The sequence below is a fragment of the Elephantulus edwardii genome, unplaced genomic scaffold, assembly GCF_000299155.1.
Source record: "Elephantulus edwardii isolate Elephantulus edwardi_28Jun2011 unplaced genomic scaffold, EleEdw1.0 scaffold00005, whole genome shotgun sequence".
Classification (NCBI taxonomy): Eukaryota; Metazoa; Chordata; class Mammalia; order Macroscelidea; family Macroscelididae; genus Elephantulus; species Elephantulus edwardii.
Window position 1 is genome coordinate 25435363 of NW_006399755.1, and position 12380 is coordinate 25447742.

The window sequence follows — 12380 nt, forward strand, 5'->3', positions numbered from 1 at the left end:
AATATACCATGGACTGCTAGGAGAACAAACAGGTTTGTCCTGGAGAGGGTGAAGCCAGAATGTTCCCTGGAGTCAAGGATTCTGAAGCTTCGTCTAACATACTTTGGGCATGTTGCAAGGAGGGACTGGTCTTTGGAGAGGGACATCATGTTTGGGAGAGTAGAGGGATGGTGCAGGTGAGTAAGACCCTCGATGAGATGGATCGAGTCTGTGAGTGGAGTCGTGGGAATGAATGTGTTTGAGACAGCAAGTTTGGCACAAGATAGAACGGCGTTTAGGGCTCTTTTACATAGGGTCTCTATGAGTCCCAAACGACTCGATGGCACATAACAACAACAACAAGTGTCATTAATAATCTGACTTCTGAACAAAAAGTTAGTTGTTCAAACTTACTAGCTGTTCCAAGGGAGAAAGATCTAAGGATGAGGCACTTTACTTCCACAAAGAATCATCAGAAGTCCCATGGCAGGCCAGTCATCGTTGTTAGGTACCATCAGATGTGACTCATAGCAACCATATAAACACAGAAGAGAACTCTACCCAATCCTGTGTCATCCTCATCACACTTAAGCCCGGTGCAGTCATGGTATCAATCAATCTCGTTGAAGGCCCTCCTGTCCTTTGCTGACCCTCCACCTTTCCCAGCAGAGATCCATTCTCCATTCTCAAAAAAAGGTGATATAACAGAATGTGGATATTATAAAATAATATCATTAACATTATATGCAAGCAAAATCATCCAAATGGCTAGAACATATATTGACAAGGAACTATCAGAGGTGCAAGCTGGGTTTAGAAGAAGTAAAGGCACCAGGGATATCACTGATGATGTCAGATGAACTATGACGGAAAAGAGAATACTAGAATAATATTCATTCGTGTTTTATTAACTGTGGAAATGCATTTGACTGTGTGGATCAAAACAAACAATGGCTAACATTCAGAAAAATGGGAATCCCAGAACAGTTAACTGTGCTCATACAAAACCTATACCTAAGCCAAGAAACTGGTGTCCAAGCAGAACAAGGGAATACTGCAAGGCTTAAAACCAAAAAAGGTGCGGTTCAGGGGTATATCCTTTCTCCATACTCATTCAATCCATAGACTGAGAAAAACCATTCAAGAAGCTAGACTTTATGAAGAAAAATATGGCATCAGGATCAGAGAAAGACTCATCAATGACCTGTGCCATGCATATGATACACACTGCTTGCTTAAAATGTGGAGGACTTGAACTGTGTGTTACAGAAGACTAAGCACTGCCGTTTCCAGTATGGATTATATCTCAACTTCAGAAGAAAAAATTCTCATCATGGGCCAATAGGCAGCATCATAATAGATGGTCAAAGAATGAAATTGTCAAAGATTTCATCTTAGTCAGATCCATAATCAACACATCTGGTAGCAGCAGTGAAGGGAGAAAGGGACACTTTATAGAACAGTAGGCCTATTCAGTCCTAAAAGGTCACTAAAACACAGAATTATAGGTTTGAGTTTGCTTTCACATCTATGATCTCATTTAATTTTTCTAATAGACCCAGGAATAAACCCAAAAGACATCAACCTTCAAAGTGATTTTTTTTTTTCTTTTAGGAGTAGATACCTAGAAAAAGGACCTCTGTTGGAACATCATTAATGCTAGGACGCAGATCAAAAGATCAGCTTTTCAAACCCAAGAGCTGTTCCCCAGGAAGATAATGCAGCTGTCTACTTTTATAATGACTCACAAACTATTCTGCTATGCCCAATAGGGTCACTAAGAGTTGGCGTTCACTCCAGGAAGATCTTGCAGATTCGGGTACAGTTAATCTGGGGTACCCCAGATTAATCTAGTCTATCTGGAGTAGTAGATATGCACATTCTTAGCAAGGAGTGAAACAGGAATAAGCCTGTTCCAAGTCTTACTGTCAAGTATCTGTCAGTGTCTCTGCAGTAAGACATCTGTCCAGGAAAGCAATACGTAATGGCAGAAGATTGACTATAGTTCGACCTTGTGGCTTCCCAGGGAATATCACAGCTCAGGAAAGGGTTTCTTGACCCACCAGGGTTTTGAGGAGTAAGTTCAGGTGGAAGTAACACAGAGACTGTCTCTACCACAATTCAAAAGCTATGGAAATCTACTGCTCAAAAAAAAATTCCACCATCTGTTGACTCCTTTTTTTTTATAACCTAAAAGTTTTGATATTTGGCTAACATATGCTGCTCTGGACAGGACAGAAGGATGGGAGAAGGGTGTTAATTAACTCTCCACTCTGCACAGTTTGTTCTCATTCCCACTTAGTACTGAGAGGGTTAGGGATACTGTATAATTAATATGTTAATTTTACTGATTTCTATTACAAAACAAGGCTTTGAACATAAAGCTAACAAGTGATTACTGTTGGTGCATACTGTCGTGTCAGAACTGAATCATAATTAAACCTCTAGAAGATTTTCAGAGGAAGTAAACTGCACAAAAGGAGACTGCTCATCTTTCTCCAGTGAAGTAGCTGGTGGATTTGAACCACATACCACTGGTTTGCTGGTGCCAACTCCTTACTTACTAGGCCACCAGAGCTCCCTAACAAAGCATTAGTTTCCAGAATATCTAAATGCCATAAACAGATAAGGAAAAGACAAACTACCCAATTTAAAAAAAAAAAAATAATAAGGGAAACACGAAAAGATATTTCACAATGGCCTGATTCTTGCTAAGAGATATTTAGCTCCACCAGTCACCAAGGAAATTCCATTCAAAATAACCATGAAGTAACATTTCGTACATTAAACTATCAAGAATCAAAAAGTCTGACAATAGTAAATGTAGGCAAAGAAAAGCCGAATTAGGAATCTCATCCACTATTTGCTGGTAGAAATGTAAATTAGTACAAATGTATGGAAGTTAAGTTTACAGTAGCTTTTAAAATTTAAAAACTATGCAACTTTTAGCCCAGTATTTTCTCTTCTAACTAATTCTTTCATAGACAGAGTGACAAACTACATATTGTAAACTGCAAACTTACTCTCTTTGGACTTACATGCATTCTAAAGGATATTTTCATTTCAAACATATTTACTAAAGGTCTGCTATGTTTATAAGGGTGATAGTATCACAATGGATTAAACTTGGAGCTACCAATCAAAATATTGGTGATTTGAACCCACCAAATGTAGGAAAGATGGGAAAAGATGAGGGAGTCGGCTTCCATGAAAATTTACAGCCTCAGAAACCCATGAGCAGTTCAACTAAAGGGTCACTATGAATTGGAATTGACTCAAAAGCTGTGAGATTTTAGTGGATTAGACTCCTGACAGTGTTAGGCTGAAAACACAACAAGAATTCCTATAAATGATGCTGCTTCTCATAAACAGGTTCCTTGTAGAAAAGGGTGCTGGTGAAGATTTTCATGGTGGTCTGCTGTTTTATGTGCCTTCGAGTGGAATATAACCCTACCAACCAAGGATCTGAACCTGCCTTAGCCTGTGCCATCCTAACTATCTCTGACATACTTAAGCCTATTGTTTCAGTCACCACGTCAATCCATCTTTTTGAGGGTCTTCCTCTCATTCGTTGACCGTCCACCTTTCCAAGCACGACGTCCCTTCTCCAACGACTAGTTCTTCCTAACAACAGGCCCAAAGCATTTGAGGCAAAGATTCACCATCTTTGCTTCCAAGGAGCACTCTGTTTGCTTCCTCTAAGACACATCTATTTTATTTTCTTGCCAGTCCATGTATATTCAGTACTCTTCTCCAAAACTATAACTGAAAGGCTCCAGAACTGTCCAAAACTAGCCTCTACTAATAATATTTTCTTATAAATAAGGAACTTGTAACTACATTACTGACCAACGTGTTGGCTGTGAACTTTGGATGAAAGATTTGGATCAGTATCAATAATATTAAGAACAATCATAATTTTGTTTTATGAGCCAATTAACATTCATTCACTCATTTAATTGTCACAAAAGCATTATTGTTGTTGCTGTTGTTTTTTGCCATCATGTCAGAACCAATTTATAGCTGATCAACTGGCAAGTTTTCAGAGGCTTTCTCCTGCGGAACAGCTGGTGGATTCAAACTGTGTGCATTTGGATTGGCAGTTCAACTCTTTATCCACTAAGTCATGCTTAGCACATCAGCACTATGCTATACGAATTATCTTCATATTGCAGATGATTGTACTTGAGTTCCAGACAGATTAAGCAAATTACTAAAGCTTAGACAGCTAATAAATGGCAGATTCTAATTCTAGTCTGACTCCAACTATGCCCAAAGTAATGCTGACATTATTAGGAAGCATCCAAACTACCTTTTAAAAACAAAGTTGGTATATGGATTTTATTTTTTAATTGCATGATACTCATTAGTGTTACTACATCCTTTCCAGGGAGATGTGGCAGAAAGGATGGTGTACTAGGAGTCAGGCCTGAGTTGGCCCCTGACACACACATGTACATACACATTCAGGCCAGTCAATCTTCCATTCATGCAGCAACAATCTGTCTTCACCAATCACATTATCGCCTACTGTAAGTCCCTCGGCATCTCTTAATTCACTTTCCTTACCTCTAAAACGAAGACAATAACTAGTTAAGTATTTCTGTAAATTGCAAAGTCATACATAAGCCAGTATGCAGTTTATCCCCATGATGCATGGTATAAAGTACAGAAATACAGGGAGCAGCCAAGAACCCAATACAGAAAAGACAGATCAGGGATGGCAATGGACCCCGGAGAATAGTTAGTGAATTCTAGGACAGGAACAACAGATGACAAGAAAAGAAGGTGCTTTGTCTGTACACAGGCCTAGTTTTAGAAAACTTGTATTAATCCAAGTTACTATACTAGCAATTTATTCCTCTTGTGTAAATAGTCACACTTTACTAGTACAATACTGTGGGCCTATGCACTTAAATATCACTTAAGGAATACTTGTTGAAAACACGGATATAATTCAACTGCTCAGACAAGCCAAAGCAAATGGGTGACCAGTGGCTAGCTGACAACCCTACTACGTTTCATCTACAGTTCTTGCTGCCAGAAGGGAAGACATTTTATTGGCGCAGTAAAATTTGGAGGCCAACAATAAAACAATGCCAATTTTTAGGGTCTCCCTAACTACTAACAATGGAAAAGCTTGTGTCTGATGCAATAAATAAATATATATTTGAAGGATCATTACTGCTGCTTTGTCAAAATGATTTATAATGCATTGTCAAAATGCTTTACTATGTCAGAATGCTTTAAAATTATTAACTCATTGAACTCGTGAACTTATTAATCAGGAAATCAACTTCCTGCAGGAGGGCCTACATCAGTGACAGGGCTCTGGTGGAAATCTCTAGCCTCTGCCCAGGATCAAGTCAGCCATTTTAGAAATCACGCCATGTCAGCCACCAGCAAGAATCCTCAGATGATGGAAGTAAACAAAAAAGGACAAGAAATAGACAGGTGTCTGAGCCAGTAAGTCTTCCATTCATACAGCAAACAGGGTATCTACAAAGCACCACACCCTGTATGTCGTCTGGGAGAGAATGCAAAGATGAAGTGTATGGAAAGCCACGTGGAATCTACAGTACCAGAAGAGCAGTGACAAATGCTCTACAGGGATGAAATAGTGAAAAAGGAAAGGTTACAGGTGGCAGGAAGCTCAGGAATGGCTTCCCAGAGCAGCTGGCATTTTGTAGGTCTTAACAAATGAGTAGGAATTGGCCAGGCTGAGAGAGGAAAGCCGGCACTCCCACTGCAGATAGAAAGGTGGCAGCGAGCTAGCACATCATGTCACATTCCTGCTTTTTAAAAAGCATTTGTTGGCTGGCTACCTCACTTAAAATCAAACTCCTGGTCATGGCCCACTCGACTCTTAATTTGACCTCTGCTTCCTTCTCCCACCTACTTCCTAACCATTTTCCTACTTGCTAAGCAACAGGCACACAGAGAACCTTCCCACATGTTATTCCTTATGCCAGAACAACTCTCTCCTACTCCATGCTGAATTAACTCCTAATCTGTCGCCTGGGCTCAGCCTGCCTTGCCTCAAGGAGATGGGCTCTGTCCACCCACCATGTCACACCGGGTCTACCCTTTTAAGCATCCCTTTCTTTTGCCTCCTCTCATTTTTTCCTTCGAAGCACATACAGCCATTTGTAATGGTGATTCACCCGCTTTGAGTAATGTCTGTCTACCCTTCCACAAGTAGTTCCACTACAGAGGAGCTCCCCAAAAAAATATGGAGTGAATGGGGTGTGAGTCCGTGAAAGAACTGTTGAGTTAAGGTTCTGTCTGGATATGGTGAGATATGCCTATAAAACAGTTTGTCTGGACCAAAGCAGACAGGTTGGAAAGACAGGGAAGTCTGAATAAAGACAATCCTGGGTCCAGATCAATTTCTCTAGTGGGTATTGCATTGCAGGCGCCAAGCCAAGTACTGGGAGATGTGACCCCCTGATAACCTGGAACAGAGTCAAAGGGACAGAGAGAGAGACTTTTGAAAGACACAAACAAACAAACAAGCTGTAACCACATAAACAGAAGATGCTCACAGGGCCAGGAGAAGTAAGAAGGGGGACCCATGCTGAGAACGACTTCAGAGGAACTCTGGATGGGTTTTACAGGGGTGAGTGAAGCGGACTCCCAGGCCGCAGTGCCCGGCCACGCTCTGTCCCCCACTGCGTTCCGTTCTCCAAGCGCACCCGAGGGTCCCAGCTGGGGAGCTGGGCCCGGGAAGCCCCCTCGGCGGCTGGAGCCTGTCGGCTACACCCCGCTGCAGCGCGGCGAGCCCGGCTGCCGGCGCTCCCCGGGAGGCCCGCGCGGGCCACGCGGGGTAACAGGTCGGTCCCGGCCGGCCGCGCCCACACTCACCCTGCGCCGCCTGGCGAGCCGAGCGCGTCCTCCACAGCCGCCGGGTCGCCTTCCACGGCCGCAGCGAAGAAAACAGCCTCCGGCTCTTCTTCCCTCCCTGCTCCGTCGCGCCCATCTGTGCGCCGCCGCCCCTCCCGCGCTGCCTCCCGCCTCCGCCGGCCGGTCACCTCTCGCTTCCATCCGCGCCGCGCGCGTCTGCGAGGTGCCCGGCCGCGGGGGGTAGACGCGGGGCCCCGGGGGAGGAGCCTGTGGCCGCGCCAGAGACTGTTGCTCGCGCGGAGCCATCGCGGTGGGGCTGAGCCCGGGCGGCAGAGGCGCTGCGCTGGAGTAACCCGGCCAGTGAACGCGCGCTCAGACGTCTGCCTGTTCAGACAACCGTGGCGTGCCTAGGTGCCATTAGGCATCGCTAATTAACACAGTGATCCTATGGGATGAACACTAATTTGATCACCAGTCTACAAAAATAAAATAGGAAAAGGAAAGAAAAAGAAAATTGACGCTTTGAGAGTTAAACTAATCTGCCCAGAAGTCAGTTGCTAAATGTAGACAATTCCCAAAACTTGGGTTCTGTAATGTCTTTGAAAATGAAAGAAGTCTATATATCCCTATTTTCTTTAAACTATGAATTCTTATAATTCGTGATTTTTTTAAATCTATGTCTAGATTTTTGTTGTTGTTTATTTAAGTAAACTTGATTTCAATTCTGTGAAATGTGTGATATTTTCCTGTTTCCCAGATGTTGTCAGGGGCTGTTAAGCCAAATCCAGTACGACGCATAGATATCCTATGAGCAACAGGCCTGAACCCTGCCCTATCCTGTGCCATCCTCACAATCTCTGACACATTAGAGCCCATTACTGCAGTCACTGTGTCAACTCACTTGCTTGGGGTCTTCCTCTTTTTTGCCAACCCTCCATCTTGCCAAGCATCATGACCCTCTCCACAGAATAGCCTCTCCTAGCAACAAACCTAAGTAAGCTTCACCACGTTTGCTTCCAGGGAGCACTCTGGCTGCACTTTCTCCAAGACATGTTTATTTCTTATTCAGTACTCTTCTCCAACACTACAGCTCAAAAGCATCAATTCTTCTTCTGTCATCCTTATTAACTGTCTGGCTCTCAGATGTGGATCAGAAAGATTATGGCCTGAATTAGACGCAACTTAGTCCTTAAACTGACATCATTGCTCAATGATTTGGAGAGGTCTCTTGACTACAAATTTTCCCAGTGCAGTACATCTTTTGATTTCCTGACTGCTGGTACCAAGGGTGTTGATTGCGTATACAAATTAAGATTGGGTTCACAATCAAGTTGATTGACCATTCACTTCTTAAAGAGCAGGTCTCTGAAAATCCTACGAACAGTAGAGTTTTCCAGATTAGGAAATTGAAATAGAGCTAAAGTTGTCTATCTCTGCACCAAGCAAACATCTTTCTTCACCCAGTTTTCTCTCCCTCTCTCCTACCTTCCTCCACTTTGCCATCTATCCTGAGTGTAATTGGAAAGACTAAACAATATTTAGGATAATATGAGAGGAAAAGCAAAACAAAGATCACTTAATGCTATGTGGCTATTATACTACCAATAACTAAAATTTTTGGAGTGTTTTATTTTTAGGCGCCAGATTTGATGCCAATGTCTTATGTACTTGATTTTGTCTAACCCTTTACATGAAACCTATGGGAGGGGGGAAAAATCTACTGTTACACTTAATAGGCACAGAAACCAAATTACAGAGTACTGATAACATCCATACAAGATTTTATGTTAAATTGAATCATGACATTGCCACTTTCATAGCTCAAAACAGTTGAATATCAGACAAGAGCTTGAGTAGGTGATCAAATTAATATCACCAATGGTGAATCAAGGGAAGTGATTCCAGATGTGACATCCTAAAAATATCACATCACCTGCATAGTATTTTCTGTGTGCTAATTCTTTTTTTTATACTAGTTTATTTACAAAATTCTAATACATTTTTTTCAGACCAGAGAATCCATAGCCTGACTACTGCAAACTTCAAAGATAAACCTAACTACCAAAAACTTCAATGATAAACCCAAAGAAGGGCTTAGCATTAAAAGGGAAGGAGGCTGCATTCTTCAAGTGTGTTAATGCTACAAAATATAGAGAAAGGCTGAGGAGAGTAACTATCAGGAATTTAGACATAGTAACAAAATGCAATAGCTGACTCTGCACTGGATCCTACATTGGAGGTTTTTTAAAGACCCTAAAGGCCATGTTCACTGTCTACTCATGACAACCTGTATGTTTCAAAGTATCGCTGTGCTTCACACAGCTTTCAAGGTTGTGAAGCAGATAAGAATTTTCTTCCAAGAACCTCTATGTGGCCTTAAACTGCCAGTCTTTCAGGACTTAAGCATTTACAACACCCAGTGTCTTCATTTTCTAATGCTACTGTATCAGAACTAACAGAAAACTCAGAGTCAACACAAATGGGTGCCTTTAACAAACGTAATTTTCCCCACACTATAGGAGCTAGAAGTCCAAACTAAGAGCTCTAGCTGTAGGGGAAAGCTTCTTTCTGTTGACTCTAAAGGAAGTTAACTCTTCATTTTCTGCTTCCAGGTTTATTGAAGATATCCATGTGTCTTGAAACCTATCTTAGTCCATCTCTTCTCTGCTCTCTTGTTTAAGATACTTTTTAAATTTTATTTTGTTAATTTTAATGAACATTTACAGATCTTTTGGATTGCCATTCATTCATTGTTGCACTTTTCTTCCTGCCCAGCCCTACCCCCACCCCACCCTACATCTCTCTTTGAAAAGTTAAAAAAAAAAATCTTTCTTTGGTATACAATCCCCACACACCCCTACCACTGCCCCGAGTATCAAAAGAGTCTAACTCAAGATACACCCTACACTACCTTCAAAAGATTAAATCCCTGTGCACAGCTAAAACTTTTTCCAAGAAAGTAAAAGAAAACCTACTGACTGCATTTCAGACAAGGGTCTCAAAGTTTACAGAATCCTACAGGATCTCCAAGAAAAAACTAATCACAGAATTACAAAATGAGCAAAAGACTCTTCACAGAGGAAGATATTCGGATGGCCAACAGACATATGAAGATATACTCAAAATCACTGGCAATAAGAGAGATGCAAAGCAAAATCACAGTGATATCATCTCACTCCAGTAGATGTGACAATGTTTAACAGGATAGCAAGTAATTTTTGGTGGGATAATTGTTGGTGGGATTGTAAAATGGCACAACCACCTGAAAGGTGAAAGGCAGTTTGGCATTTTCTCAAAAAGGTAAACATAGAAATTCCATATGACCCAGCTCTTCCACTGCTTGGAATATACCCTGAGAGAATAAGAAATGAGGCACAAATGGAGACTTGTACAACAATGTTCATAGCAGTGTTATTAACCATTGCAAGAATATAAAAACAGCCCAGATGTCCAACCACAATGAAAGGATTGAGAAATTATGGTACATTCACAGAATGGAATACTACATAGCACACAGGAGCAAAGATTTTCTAAATTACTAAATTTTTACTTGGTAAAAATCTTCTATAACTTCTTCCTTGGCTCTGGTTGTTGGTACATATATCTGAATGATAGTGGCATTCACTGGACTTCCTTGTATGTGTATGGATATTATCCTGTCACTCACGATATTGTACTTCAAGATGGATCTAGCAATGACTTTTTTAACTATGAAAGCAACCCCATTTTTCCTCACCTTTTCATCTCCAGAGTAATATATCATATGATCATCCAACTCAAATTGCCCCATGACAGTCAATCTCATCTCACCAATGCCTAGTATGTCAATATTTATGCGTTCCATTTCTTCCTTAACAATATCTAATTTTCATACATTCCTGGTTCTCACATTCCATGTCCCAATCACTAGCTTCTGCTTACAACTGTTCCTCTTCCTGTGTGTTTCCATACTTAAAAGCTCAACATTAGTTGCCCTTTCTGTTATCTACATGTCTTCTGTTGTACATAGGGTTTTCAGTGGCCTGTTATTTCAGAAATGGATGGCCAATCCTTCTTCCTAGTCTGTCTTAATCTGAATGTTTAGATTTAGAGAAGTATCAGACAGACCAGCAAGTAAAAGGTATATCCCTTATTGTGGAGTTAACCATTAGTGTCAGTGTTGTTCCTACCTTTGGCACACGTGTCTTTACCCACTTATTTCCCTGCTCCACCATCCACAATCCACTTCTACCCACTCCCTTCACATCTATCTCCCATTGACCAGCCCTTGATCTAATAGCTTATATATGAAGCTTCCTTAGCTTCTGTGATTCCAAACATATCAGCTGCTGGTAGTTCCTTATGTTGGGACCAATGTCTCTGAAGTTTAGTGATAATGTTTCCCAAGCGAAGGTGATGTGTCCTGTAGAACTGTCCTGTAGATAGGTTTTTCTTGGTCCAAGGGCCGCAGGCCCGAGGGCCCTAATGAATGTGGCATGGTTTTGGCGTCTTCAGTGTTACCTGAGAAAATGGGCGGGGAGTTCTATGGACCCTTTAACTGTCCAGCTTCCCTGCCAGGCAGGCTTCTGGCTTCTATCTGTGTTTCATTGATTATGCAAAGGCATTTGACTGTGTGGATCATAACAAACTGTGGCTGACTCTGAGAAGAATGGGAATCCCAGAACACTTGATTGTTCTAATGAGAAACCAATACTTGGACCAGGAGGCAATCGTCAGAACAGAGCAAGGGCACACTGCATGGTTCCAAATTGGGAAGGGCGTACGCCAGGGATGCATCCTATCTCCATACCTTTTCAACCTATATGCAGAACAGATTATCCGTGAGGCTGGGCTCTATGAGGAGAAATGTGGGGTAAGGATTGGTTGACGATTTATCAACAATCTGCGTTATGCAGATTACACTACCCTGCTTGCTGAAAATGAGGAGGACCTGAAGCACCTGCTGCAGAGGGTCAAGGACTGCAGCCTACAATATGGATTGAGGTTCAATGTCAAAAAGACAAAGATTCTCACCACTGGACCAATTGGTAGCATCAGGATGGATGGTGAAGAGATCGAGATTGTACACAGCTTTAGTTTGCTTGGCTCCACAATCAACACTCTTGGCACCACTAGCCAGGAAATTAAAAGGCACATTGCCATGTGTCACATGGGAAAGTCTACTGTTAGGGACCTCTCCAAAGTACTGAAGAGCAATGGTGTCTCCCTGGAGACTAAGGTGCACCTGATACAAGCCATGGTCTTCACAATCACTTGTTATGCATCAGAGAGTTGGACAATGACCAAGGAGGATAGAAGGAGAATTGATGCCTTTGAGCTGTGGTGCTGGAGAAGAGTATTGAGAGTACCATGGACTGCTAGGAAAACAAACAGATTCGTCCTGGAAAGGGTTAAACCGGGTGGCTCCTTGGAGGCAAGGATTCTGAGGCTCTAAAATACTTTGGACATGTTGTAAGGAGAGACCGGTCCTTGGAGAAGGACATCATGCTTGGAAGGGTGGAGGGACAGCGCAGGAGGGGAAGACCCTCTATGAGGTGGATTGATTCAGTGATTGGGAT

The 12380-nt window shown here is 42.0% G+C and overlaps 1 protein-coding gene across 1 annotated transcript in view; it reads right to left on the reverse strand.

Moving 5' to 3' along the window:
• Positions 1-6958, reverse strand: part of DNAJC6 (DnaJ (Hsp40) homolog, subfamily C, member 6) — a 239428-nt gene extending 232470 nt beyond the window's left edge. The window contains exon 1 of the mRNA XM_006879764.1: positions 6844-6958. Within this exon, the coding sequence (XP_006879826.1) occupies positions 6844-6958 (115 nt within the window). The remainder of the gene's footprint in view (positions 1-6843) is intronic.
• Positions 6959-12380: the final 5422 nt, after the last annotated feature.